The 14280-nt window shown below is 37.3% G+C and overlaps 1 protein-coding gene across 6 annotated transcripts in view; it reads left to right on the top strand.

Moving 5' to 3' along the window:
* Positions 1–12398, top strand: part of rnf24 (ring finger protein 24) — a 33697-nt gene extending 21299 nt beyond the window's left edge. For 5 of the 6 annotated variants that reach the window (XM_028464666.1, XM_028464953.1, XM_028464751.1 and 2 more), the window contains 4 exons: positions 2277–2319; positions 2803–2844; positions 9932–10011; positions 11672–12398. In XM_028464666.1, coding sequence (XP_028320467.1) covers positions 2277–2319; positions 2803–2844; positions 9932–10011; positions 11672–11813 — 307 coding nt within the window. In that variant the 3' untranslated portion in view covers positions 11814–12398. Of the gene's footprint in view, positions 1–2276; positions 2320–2802; positions 2845–9931; positions 10012–10891; positions 11189–11671 lie in introns of all 6 variants that reach the window. The other variant, XR_003675376.1, reaches the window with a different exon arrangement.
* The last annotated feature ends 1882 nt before the right edge of the window (positions 12399–14280 follow it).

Here is a 14280-nt window from a genome sequence, read left to right on the forward strand (position 1 = left end):
AGGGGTTAAATCCAGAGAACACCATTTGTGTATGTAACTTTAAATATATGACAATAAAGTATAATATATATTCCATATTAAGGTGATATCACCTAGCGAGAAAAATTGAACTCTCCCGTTTGGGGCTGACTTTTTACAAAATGTGATATGACAAGTGAGGGAGGAAACAGAACTTTTTCAACTTTAGCCCTCTGAATGAGGCTAAAGTGATGTATATCACTGTAGCAAAACCATTATAAAGTGATTTTTTTTTCATAATACCGCCCCTTTAAAGGTTGTCAAAAATGAGTATTTCTGTGCGTGACACTTCATTAGAGATGTCTCTTATTGACACGCACATTTACACCCTTAGGTGGACTTTCACAGAAACACTTGACCACCTTTCTCAGTCACTCTCCAGTTTACACACAAGGCTGTGACATGCTACTTAGATTGAAATGTGTTGCCCAACCTGGTTTTTACTCTAAATAGGAAATGGAAAACTTAAATTCTTAATTCATGAGCACTTTTCTGTGGGTTGGCCTGCATCATTCCACACGTCAGTCATATGCCATTCAAAGTGCACAAAAATTTATTTATGTATTTATTTTCAAAATCCATTTAAATTTTTGTACTTGTAAGTCAAATAGCAGCCACCACCTGCTGCCCAGTCATTCCCGACCTCATCCCATAGCTTTGAGAGTCTCCACACCTTTACCTGCTGACCACCTTCAAAATGTCAGTTTCTTTCCCAGACTGTGCTGCTTGTTTTACAGATCCCTCTCACTCTGCTGCGAGAGGTTATGGTTACTTGTATTGGAGGTAAATCTTACGAATCTAAAACATTATTTCTATCTCTATGTTTTGGTCTTGATTTCTTCCCTTTGCTTTATTCATTTTATCATTCTCTCAGAACCTGGAATCTGTTCCTATTCAGTCCTCTTTTCTTTTATTCAATTATTAAAATGTTTCGGTGGCATTTTGTAACTGCTCTTTTTCTAGCTTGGAGAGCGGATGCCCTGCGGTCTGTATTTATGTGTGATTTCACATGTTTCGGGTTGTGTTGACAGTTATAATTTTAGCTTCTGTTTCATGATATAAAGATTTCTCTTTTAATCATACACACTTCACTGACAATTTTGTTATTTAGCTCATAATTGATTAGGCAGGAGTGTGATGTTTATATGCAGTTAAATGTTTCCTAGAGAAAACATGAGAAATCACTGTGGAATCAAAATCTGTTATTGGTTGTCAAGGCAATATAATCTTTTAAATGAAGGGCTTTTTTTTCCTTTGTAGCTCCGGGGTGTCCACTTCTAGCTCTAAAGGGCAACTGTTCTACTGTAACATTTTCATTTTCTGCAGAAAGCTTTACAATTATCAACTTGTTAAAGCCCTTACACATCTGCAGGTTTTTGAAAACTTTGGTCCAATGAAGCTATTTAGCTTAGCATCCACATTTAAACACTGGCTACGTGTTATAATTCCAGTAAGTTCATTTTGTCATCTTTTTTTAAATATATGTTAAGGTTTCGGTTATTCGTTTTTCAGGAAATTTTGGAGGGAAAGAACTCATAGGGACACATGAAAGCCATCAGAAAATGCTTTGATGCTTTCCTTATGAGAGAACTCGTAGGGACACATTAAGGTATATCACCTCTGAGAAAGACTGGCAGTTGACAGTCGAAACATGTCAGGAGATGAAATTTCTGAAAAAAAACTTTGTCTGAATAAACAAAACCTTGACGTATATTGGCTAAGTATGTTCACATGCACTGGTAACTCAAAAGAACACAAAAACTTATTTGAGTTATTTAAAAAAACAACTTAAAAACTTTGACACTGATGCAGGATTCCATGTGTGTTAATTGAATCTGACTATAGTAACTTTTCTAGTCATGTCTAATTGCAAAAAAAATAAGGAAGGAAAACTCAGTTTACAAAAATATCCATGGCCATGATGCGTAAGTGGCTAGTGTCACATGTTACTATCCAGCTTTTATCACAGTATGATTGTCACTAATTTCAGCTATTTCTTTTTTAAAGCAAAAAACAGAAAACCTGTTGTGGCCCTAAGGAACCAGGACTGAACACCCCTCATGTATCTACTTTAGTACCACAACATTAGACAAGAAATTAGATTTTCATAGACAGATTTTATTAAGGGATCATGTAGCAATGTTTGTATTTTCCTGTTAATGTCCAGAGTGTTTGTACTTTTAAATTATGTTCTATTCAAGTCAGAGGGGCTTTTCTTTTACTAATCAGAATGGTATTTTTTCTTTACGTGTCCCCAGGTTACGGCACCAGGCGCACAAAGAGCTATATGCATACAAACAAGTAAGAGCACACTTTTAAAACTTGAAAGAAAGTATAAAAACATTTGTATTAAGGATTCCCTAGTTTGGGGTGGAAAAAATGTGTGTATGCAGAGGAAATCACCAAGATTAGGTTAGTGGATGAGTGGAGTATTACATACAAAGCCAGAGAGAGACAGACACTCAGAGAGGGATAAAGGGCGTGACTGTTGTCCTTCACTTATGTAATGTAAGTTATATATGTAAGTGTAACACACACACACACACACACACACACAGACAGTGAATTCCGCTCCGTCACCTAACAACATTAATATGCTCAAATCCTCTGTGGGTTATGTAACATCATCAAGCTCACTCAAAAACAAAAAGTGTTCCACGTTAAACTACGTGCATCTAACTGTCTGATCATGTGTCTTTTGCTCATTCTGACTGTATGCATGAACTGTTGGCTATTATTAACTGACAGTAGCTAATCATCCTTTATGTCTTTCAAACATTTCAGGTCATTCAGAAGGAAAAAGTCAAAGAGCTAAATTTGCATGAGGTAAGCAATACTCTTCTGAAAGTGTTCTGGTTCAAAGGTACAGTTACTATTATGCTTATACTGTGTATTTTAGTATATAAGAAGTGGTTGGTAGGACTTCTTTTAATTAAAGACAGGGAAGTGATTGATCTAAATAGTCATTAAATAGATTTTTGTGTGACTCAGTTGGAAGAAAAAAAGAAGTAAAACCTGCTTGATGCAATTAGCAGGACATGTTGTAATGTAGCTCGTACAGACTGCTCTGGATACGTATCTTTTTGTTAAAGTTAAATGCCATGTATTTCTTGAACGTACCAGTGGCTTGATTTTAACTGTAACTTACATTCTAGAGTTATTTCCATTTCATGCCTGTGGTCGTTTTAGGTTTGTAGTAAAATGGAAAGCCTTAATGTGTTGTGAATCATGTACTTAGCTTGGGGAATCAGATAGAGCACTGAATTAGAATTGAAATTTTTATTCATTTACACAGGCTCAGGTCAGGTTCAGGCACCGCAGGATAAATGTGCGTCAGGTGATGAGTTTAATTAGCGCAAGAAACACAAATGCACAAATGGATGCTTAGGAGTTGAATCAAAGGCTGGCCTCTGGAAAATAAATAATGTTTAAAAACACAAAGGAGTCGTTGAACTGTGCGCGTGAACAGATTTGAATAGTGTCGCGCTCTTAAAAAAAAGTGTCAGGCTTTTTTTAAAAATCTGCTTTATTCGGGTTCAGGCTTCTTTCTATTGGGCTCAGGTCATGTTGGGCTGAACATTTGAGGTTTGATTACAGCTCTACACTTAATGTATGCTTACAATCATCAAGGATTTTCTTTTGAAATGATGCAAGTTTTGTTATGTAATTCAGTTCAGTAGATGATATGTGCTTCGTCAGATTAGGATGCCTGTGTTTAATGCACATTCAGTAAACTGGCATAAGACTAGGGGTGGGTACCTCTGGGTACCTCACGATGCAATACGCGATACAAAGCTCACGATAATGATTATCTCATGATATGTGATTAACGATATATTGGTCAGAAATCAATCTACAATAATCTATGATATACCAAGAAAAAAAAAGATTAAGTGAAAAAATTATATCTCTGAAAGACAATACATTGAAAAAATGTCCTATGAACAGTGACACTAATTAGTGCAACATTTCTGTAAATAACATACCAATGTAAACCAATACGTATCTCCAATAGTGCTTTATGTAAACAAAAAATAGGGTCTTTCTTACCAGTGACACCATTATAGTCCAATATTCCAGTAAACAATGTATTGGTTCCTTCAACAAACAGTGACAACATTTCTGTGAAGACCTACCTGCACATTTTATTGTAAAAGCAGAAAAGGTTTGAAAAAAAAAAATAAAAATTGATTCTGCGCAAGCATATCAATAATCGATCGTGTGAAAAAATATTGCGATATATCGTCACACTCCTACATAAGACATAAGGAATATTGAAAATATATCACCAGTGTTTTTGTGTGTTTCTTTGGGATGCACGTACACACACACATGTGAAAACTAGCATCCCCTGCTTTACTCATGAGTTCCCTTCCTTCTCTTATTACATAATGCTGCAGTCCCACTTGGTTGAAGGATTACATACAGAGTAACATGTGTTAAGGTGTACCTCTACTAGTCAAATATATAACATAAAATGTAGTTAATGTGCAGTATTACCAATAAACTATATATGTACACCTTTTTTAAACGAAACACATTTGAAGTTTGAAGTGTATTTGTAGCTGAAAATACAATCCATGAGGACCAAGTTGTTGATTCTGGTGCTGTTTGTTTACACCTGATTTCTTTGATTTTCCACTTTATAGGGCTGGGCAAAAAATGGATTTATCGAATTTGTAGATAAAAACGATTTTTATTTTGCAAATTTGAGTTTTAATAAAAAAAATAAAAAAAAAATGAATAAATATTATGGGGTTTTTTTTTGGTTTTTTTTCCCACCACAGTTTTTTTGGACTTTGGGTTACCGTCCTTGTGGGTTACTGTAGCGCGCTGTGAGCCCGCCCCCTCTATGTTTACATGTGTTTACCCTTTGAGTAGGCTATATGTGTGCCACAGACATGTCATTTTTTTTTCGCACTATTCTGAGATGCTTATTTTTAATTGTAATGGTATATGTTATAAAATATGTAATCTGATTTCCTAATCAGAACATTTAAGCTACTGTGAAGTTACTGTTGCACTTTTGCTTAAACCTGGGTTAAAGTTTGAAATTGTTGAATGACAGAACCTCATTTACTTTTTATTTTGGGATTGTTCTATGCATTTTAACTCTTGAGGACAATCACAACAATGAAGTTGCACTTTTGACAATATATCTGATGTCTGCAGTCATTTTTAAGTGGATTGGAAAAAAAAAGCCAAATCGAAACTCAAATTTTTCTTTAAGAAAATCTGAGTTTTTTTAGGCAAAATCGCCCAGCCCTTCCTCTTTATTTAGGTTTTTAGTGCTATTCTCCACATTTTCTTTAATATTGATGAACTCATTAGTACAGACAGCTCAAGGATGTGTGTTAGATCTACTTCTGTAAACACAAGGCGCGACCAGTTTTTGTCTCCTTCTGGCTGCTCTACAAAGACTTTTAAAGAAAATAACCCAACTAAAGCTCTAGTATTATACATGATCTTTTGATAGAACTTTCATTTAAACGTCCCAACAGGTACCCTTTAATTAGGTGTGAGATATAGTTATTATTGTTACGAGTGCATTAGTGTAAATGAACTATCAACAAAGGGATCTTTGAGTGCGCACTGACTCAACACATTTTCCTCTAACCAGGGTTGGAATTTCCCAATGACCCACAAAGCTTTAAACTTATTCTGTTTATGTTGTTAAAAGCTGAGGGGGAACTTCAGAGGGTGCCTTATGAGGGAAATCTGTGACCAAATAACAAGCTGTGTTTGTGTAAAGGCAATAAAATAAACACACTGACCAGTTTGTGTAGGCGACCCAGTTTTGAACGCTCCCACACAAAAGGATGGCCCTGGAGACACGAGTGAGGCCCGAGTGTCTCAAATTCTGACCAAACTGTCAAATGAATAACAGTCGATCTTCAGGGCTTTGGGTCATAGTGCAACTTTTTTACAAAGTCTGGTTGTCTGTTTGAGGCTGTTTTTATACAGTCACAAAGAATTCAAAGACGGCCTCTGTTCTCTAAGCATCGCCAACATAATTTTTGAAGACTTGGTTTGAGGTTGAGAACTGAGCTGCTCTTTAAGTAGTAATACTAAACAATTTTTTCATCATACAACAAGCTTATTTCCTGTCAGTAATAGAAGAAAACACGTGAGCGTATCCAAAATATTTAGGTCAAAAAGCTGAATATTTCATGGGTGTAAATAGTCCCTTGAAAATGTTAATTCATTGCCAATACTAGCTTATCCTATCTAGTCTGATTCAGGGTAAACACAGGAAACACTGCAGTTAGCACACAAGTAATGTTTTTCAAAATTAAATTATTTATTTTTATCTTCCAATCCTCATTTTATTGCACATACCCAATAAGACAGAATAGTCAGGTTTACTAAATACACTAAGCATATCCTGCCCTGAATGACTGAGGGTTTTCCCAGACATCAAACAACCTTTGGCCAACTGAAGGGACACAAGCAGTCAGTTAAAAACAGGTCGCTGCCTGTTGAAGGGCGAAGAGTCTTTAGAACTTTTCAATTTGGCCTACCTTGTATTAACAGAAGCTACTGCGTGAAAGAAGATGATATCAAGGAGGATTTTGGCCTCTTTCCAATGATGAGTTCACTTTCTTCAAATCTTCAGACGCAATAGAGCAATAGAGTACAACACAAACATTTTCTATGAAATCCTACACTACAAAGTGTTAATAGTATGCTGCAAAGATTCTAACACCACACCGCAGCACCCCTGGAAGGTCGGAATGAATTCATTTGAGGTTATTCTATATATAACACTAGAATACAAGAGATGTCACGTACTGTATGGTTACCTTTTACTATAGAATCAAACTGTACTTATTTATATTTAGATCTGTTCAAGAGCATGACCACCACTCTACTGCTGCACTCATGCACGCACACACACAGAGTTCAAATGTTCAATAATGCTTGGTATATCCATTGAGAACACGTTTCAGTGTAATCAGAAATTGTATACACTGACATATCTCTTTTGTTATGCCATTTTTAGCCTCGGCCGAAGGGTATTGTCATCAGTCCGTCTGACCATCCGTCTGTGTGTGTAGAGTGGTGTAGGTCTTTTAATGCGATACCCACCAACCATTCTCACACCGAAACATTGGTACTAATGGGGGGATTCTAGGTAATGGGAAAAAAAATTCCGGTCTGTAGATTTTTGCATAAAAAACAGCGTTTTTGAGGATTTTGAAAAAACTTTGTCGTGAACTGATTTTAAAGAAGGAAATGAGGTGGACCATTGATACCTGGCTGTAAGGTGACATTCACTCAGGGCTTTAGATTAGTGCTAAAATGTTTCCGATCTGATCATTTTTGGCGAAAATCTTTTTTTTTTAAAGTCAATTTTTGGACTCTGATATTTTATGTAGGTGTAAATCTGAATTCATGACCCAGCAACAATTCATGCATCAAAACATTGGTACTAACATGGGGATTCTAGTTAATAAAGAACATTTTCCAGTCGGACAATTTTTGGTTGAAAAAACTGCGTTTTTGAAGATTTTGAAAAAAAATTGTCGTAGACTGATTTTAAAGACGGAAAGGAGGTGGACCACTTTGTGTTTGTCACAGAAACTACTATGTACATAAACAGGTGTGTAATCATATTTAATAATGTTTTATTCCCCTACCGGTATTATAAATGTAATGGATGAACCATTTCCAACTATAAATTCACTGAAGTGCTTAGCTTGGTCAAAATAAATCAATGTAAATAATTTTTCGTGACTGTTAATATTTTGAGGATTTTTCAAATGCCAGGCCGAGGGTTTTCAAACGCGGGCACGTTATGTTTTTCTTTAGTAGGAGGTAAAAAATACATGAAGGAAACACTCATAACAGTGTTAAATGTTTGTTAGCCCTCAGTGGAGAAAGAATAGATAGCTTCAGATTTTCTACCCCCCTCAGTGCCAGCCGTTTTTGAGCATTTTCACTGATTTTAAAGACCCACAGAATATTTTCTACTATGACGATCTGAAATCTGACACTAGATTCTGAAAGATTGAAGCCTCTACTTTCATCAAAAAAATTTGTTTCTGGCTCGTTTCCTTCTTTTTTCATCCGCCCTTGAATAGAGCAAGTTTTACACAGTTACTCAGATTTCAGATAGGCACTGGCTGGCACTGAATTAAAGTTAAACACAGGATTGTTGTGCTCCTGAGGAGAGTAGGCAAGCAGCTCCACTATGTTATCTTCATCCACGTTAGTTCAGCTACTTTCAATAAAAGAGCTGAGGTCAAGAATCTCAGCGCTGTTAACGACGCATCAGTTTTACTGTTCAATAGAAGTGTTAATTAAGTGAAGTCTTGCGACGGGAATGCTTGGCCTCCTTGTTCATTTTCACAATGTTTTTCAATATTTCTCACAGTTTCATGTTTCTGATGGATCTGTAATTCCAATGACTTGGAAGTGTTGCTTTATAGAGGCTTTATTAATGCTGAAGACCACTACACTTCAATTGGGGGTGAGGAATGTGTTTGAGTGTGCAGTGCACAAGAAACTCTGAGTTGGCTTTATAGTTTCTTGTGAGTTTGAGCTATATTTGGATTGGGACACTGGCTTCGCCTTATTTCCTGGAGGAATTTTAAAGGATGAGAACCACATAGAAAGAAAAAGAAAGTTAGAGCAAGTGAACATTCAAAAAAACCAATGACATTTTCTTAATGGTTACACAGCTGAACTCTTCGGTTAAAACAACTGCAGTGATCATAAACTCCAAACAGTGAATCAGTTGTGTTAGTATTTGGTATTACCATGCGTCCCTCTGTATGTACGGTCACCGTTCTGTTCTGATGCTGAGTGTCAGTGCACAACTCTTGTAGTTATGAAAATACCAAGAGAAGAAACTTGACGATGGGTTGATATTTTAATCTTCCAATGACTACAGATTGGATTCATAAGAACCAGTTTTCAAACCTACGTGTTCTCTCCTCCTTCGGGTAATGGAATTTGTTCGGCCTTCAAGCATTGCACTGAAGGACTATTGTTTTGTTGCTAAGCACAAAGGGGGAACCTCATCTAGCTTCACTCCAGTTTGATCTTTAGTTCAGACTGTTTCAATGTGTTTTTGTATTCCACTGGCTTGAAATATTGCTGCAGGAACTGATAATGGACTGATTACCTTTATTATCTCCAAAAGTAAAAGAGGTGAAGGTTAGTGGTGGAGGTTTGCTTGTTTTGGGATTGTTAAACAAACTTTAACAACGTTCACTAAAATCTTTAGCGAGAGCAAACACAAACCAGTTTAATAAAGAAAGAAACTGACCCAAAAACCTTTAATCAAACGGTCAACTCAACAAATTTAGTACATTTATGAAGGTTTAAAAACAATCAAATCTGATTAAGTATAAATCGAGCAGACTTTTTATCTGTTAAATATAAATTACATGTAAAGTATGAAATCAACACCCTGGCACATCAATCCACTGGTTTCTATTAAGCAAGTCTCCTGTACACCCATTAGAGATTAGTAGTAGTAAACTTAGTGGAATGCAGCTGACCTTTCCTATATCTTGCACCAAATTAGCCTTTTTTCCAAACAATCTCATTCAGACCTTTCCACAGGGAATACTGTTTACTTTGTGCACCAATGCAAACAGACCGTAAAGTGAGATGTACATGTACAAGATATTCATCAAATACTTACAACTGTACTCTCCCACTGTCCCACATTTTTAACCGCTTCTCTCTGCTCTGCCTCGTAGTCGATCAATATTGTTTAAATCTGTGTCTGCTTTTCCCCGTGTTCTCGACACTAGATGTGTTTGGATTTCGTTCAAACAAGACAATGTGAAGGCGAAAGCTGACAACATGTTGAAGAACGTTTGACTGTTTCTTTGCTCTTTCATGGATTTCTGCAGAAATGAGCTCTCTAACCGGCCTCCCTCCTTTCTCTCCCTGTCAGATATGTGCAGTGTGCTTGGAAGAGTTCAAACAGAAAGACGAGCTGGGGATTTGTCCGTGTAAACATGCCTTTCATAGGAAGTAAGTACAAGGTCTTCTTGGATTTTTTTACAGTCACAGTTAGGCCCACACATTGAAATGCAGCCCCTGTGAAAATGTAGGACAACTGAAGAGAAAAGGCCTAATCAGAGTTACTGACGATATTTAAAGAGCTAAATGACGGAGACCTATTGGATCGCACGAGCCAACTTTGTCCCACTCCTCCTTTCATGCCTTGCTGTGTCAACTGAGTTGTTTATATCAGCACGACACCTCCCATGGCCTAGTTTCCCTCACAGTGGGGGCTGAGTGTTGACATTCACCGATTCCTCTCATGTTGTGTGGTTTTTGGGGTTTTTTTTTTTTTATATCATTTCACATTCTCTAAAAAAAAGACATTCTTGTCACTTATCCTTCAACCAACTGAGTCTAATCTTAGAAGCCTGACATTTCTGTTTAAAATGTACATTTCTTATTGATCTTATGTAGAGGTGTAAAGAGTACTGATATCTCCTACTCAAGTAGACATACTGTTACTAGATTGAAATTGTACTCAAGTACAATTACAAGTAAATCCTGCATAAAATACTCGAGTACAAGTAAAAAGTAACTCAATAAAATAGTATTCAAAGTAAAAGTTATTAGTTACTTTCACCCCCCCACGTTCATTGTTGGTAATAAATCTTGCCACGGTTCTTTTACATACAGTAAACATCTCATGTATAAACTTAAATAGGAAGAGACAAATCTTGCACAGTTGGAACTTAATTTATTTTCCACAAAAGCATCTGTATAAAATAAAAGGTTTGTCAAAATGTACAATTCTTTTTTAAATAAAATAACACCAATGAATTCAATTAAAAGTAATACATGCTCTGACGAGAGTCGCTTTCGGCGCTACTTCCGTCTCTCCCGTGCCCAGTTTGACGACCTGCTGCCCCGCATTGGTGCCCTATTCCAGTAGAAGAGCTCCTGTCCGTCTGTCTCTGCCTCTAGTTGGTGTTTTTTTCTTCTCATTATTCTGAATACGTCACGGTTGGGGAAAGCTCCTGATTGGTCGACGCGCCGCGATATGCCCCAAAAGTTCAACAATCCCAACTCCAGCGTCGGCCGCATTGGAGGCGCCGGACGCACGTCAAAAGCTCGAAATCTCAAAAGCTTCAAAATGCACCGCACAGGAGGCGCGGGATGCGCAGCGGGACCTCTGACGTCTAACCTGGTTGGTCGGCTATGATGTGATACATTTGATTGTTGTCTGGTCATTTCATGTCCGTTGATCATTTTAAAATAATTTACTCAGTAATGGTTGGGTGTAGAAATGTAATCAATTACTTTACTTCTTTTAAAATGTACTTAAATACAAGTAAAATTACTGATTAGAAATATACTTAAAAAAAAAGTATAAGTACCCATAAAAGCAACTCAGTTATAGTAATGTGAGTACTTCACCTCTGATCTTATGTAACATTTAAATTTTCTGACACAGAATTTTGGGTTTTAATTATCTGTAATCATCAAAATTTCGAGAAATTAAGGCTTGAAATATTTCACTCTGTGTGTCATAAGTCTATATCATATATGGGTTTCACTTTCTGGAATGAGTAACAAAAAATAATGAACTTTTTCATGATGATCTATATTTTATAGATATACCTGTGTATGAATGAGATTTTCTAAAGCCTGTGTTTTGATTGACTTCCAGGTGCCTCATTAAGTGGTTGGAGGTGAGGAAAGTGTGCCCGCTGTGCAACATGCCCGTCCTGCAGCTGGCCCAACAGGCCGGCACCATGGACCCCCCTGTGCCCATACAGCAACCGTTGCCGGGCATCGAGAACCTGGTGTAGCAGTGTGGCACCATCCCTCGCTGTACACTGTACACTACACACAGTAACCACACTCACCTGTGCACACACACGTCTATGTGGGTCTGCACACAGACTGGAGAGGCAGAGCTGCTGTCGTCTCCTTTTGTTCAGGAGGGATCTTTGACTGCAGTTCAGTTGTTGGAACTTGGAATAGCTTCTTTTCCCCCACGAATAATGAAGAATTGGTCCTTCCTTAAAGAGCAAATGTTCATAACTTTTTCACAACCAAAGCACTTTTTTGGGACACCAGTGAGAGAGCGTGAGGAGGAAAACGACACAAAGAAAGCCAAGAACTACATTACACTAAAACAAACTGTTGTGTTTTTTCTTTTAACAAGCACTTTATTTAAAAAAATAATAATTAAACTTTAATTGCGTATGGATTTTAGTTTAAAGGTCTTTTTTTTTTTTTACGTTTTATAATAATGTGTAGCAAGAATCTACCTTGTTGTTGTTGTTGTTTTTCCAAATGTAACCTAAAGCAGGGGTTCTCAACTGGTCTCACCCTGGGACCCACATTTTACCACGGCCAATAAATTGCGACACACATTCTTTTTTTTAAAACTTAAAACTATTTATTTTCCTGTGCAACATGCATTTCACAGCATGCCTGTCAAAAGAAAAGTTTTTTTCAAAATAAAAGACAAGTCCGACATGAGAGGCTTTAATTATTTATTTATCTCTGACCAGCTGTTTGCGACCCTCTCAGCACAGGTCCGTGACCCACTTTTGGGTCCCGACCCACCAGTTGAGAATCCCTGACATAAAGGGAGGGAGGGCTTCTGACTGAAGGGGTCAAGTGAGAACAGAGAATTGAAAGGGCGACCTCGTGACTTTACATCTGAATAAATGTGAACGGTTTGAATCTGTTAATTGAACACACTCGTGATGAATTTCCTTGTGACTGTTATTGTTTTTTGTGAAAGCTAAAGTAGGATAACTTTTCCTGTCATTGACAGAGTCTTTGGTATGAGCGACACAGGACAGGAGCGTGAACATTTACGGCTCTTTCAGGTTATAAAACCCACATTATCAGAGTAGCTACCACAATGTCATTGAATCCTTTTTTTATCTTATCAAACCTGCACAAGTGGTTGCGGCTTGTTTCAGGTCAGGGCTGAATATTGTTCATAAAACAGAGCAACTGTTGATCACAAACTGATATCTTATCATCTGAGAGGAACAAGCAGAGTGAATACAAGCCTTGTTGATACTGCTGTTTTCTAAAGTTTCCTCTATAATGTGTGTTTCTAGTCAGGTAGGATTTCTTGGTACGGTTACGTGAAGAGCATGAGGATGTGGGTTTGCCCCCACTGCCCTTATTTAGGATATCATTGGCTTAACTTAAACTGCTCGGATGTGTGTGTTAGGGTCAGCGGGGTTGTCATGAAAAGGCTTTTTCATCCATGCTAGCACACAGTATGTGAGCTATCTGTCTGGCTTTGACATTCTAGTAGTTTTCTCCCTCTGCCCCCTCAGTGTGTGCTTTTGTTTGGTCTCTCACACACACACACACACAACACACACAACACACACATGCTGACTGAGCCCTGCTTTTGTGGACACTTTGACATAATTCTACGTAAAGTTGAAAATGTTTCATAAAAGCTATGTATCGTATCTTTGAGTCACAATAATAACAATATCAGAAATCAGACCCCGTAACCAGGATTAACGTCAAATTTCAGGACTTTTTTTTTGTCATAACAGAGCTGAAGCCTGTAAAATTCGACAAAGAAACCAAAGTCCCAGTTCTTCTATTAAGTCTTGATTGTGCCTTTTGTTTCTCCTCGCTGTACAGAGAAACGCAGGGTCACGCCTCACAAAGCCGTCTCTTTTACCTTCTGTGGCTGTTGTGTGATCATCTGCACACACACACACACACACACACCACAGCGGTGACCTCTGGGATGAGGTCACAGAAAAAGGCAGCATGGTGGAATTGCCTGCTGTCAGATGAGAGCAAAAACAACAACAAAACACAGTGTTACTATCTTCCAAGTTCCATTGACGTTGGCCTTTACTGACGGGCCTATTTCTAAAGCGAGTGCAGCTCTAAAACAAACAAAGTGCTTATATTAGCCTTTTTGAAACAAACTGAAAAGACGCCTTCTGTGTTATTTTTTGGGAGATATTAAAAACCAAGAACCATCCGGAAACATTTCGGAGACAGAGTAAATTTGTTGTACCTGTTGTTCGAGCTACTATCTTTACCAGGGAGCATCTATTTATTCCTGGTGATTGTTTTTTTGGAGTTTAATAGGGCTTTATTTACCGGTAAGTAGTAAATACTTAAAAATGTATAAAGTTGTACATACTGCATATTTACAAGTTACATAGTTCCTGTTATGAACATATACGTAGGCTACATCTGAATTAGGTAACTTTTTAAATAATAATAGTTAAAAAACCTAATAATAATAAAAATACAACTTTCCATGTGTCT

The sequence above is a fragment of the Gouania willdenowi genome, chromosome 1, assembly GCF_900634775.1.
Source record: "Gouania willdenowi chromosome 1, fGouWil2.1, whole genome shotgun sequence".
Lineage (NCBI taxonomy): Eukaryota > Metazoa > Chordata > Actinopteri > Blenniiformes > Gobiesocidae > Gouania > Gouania willdenowi.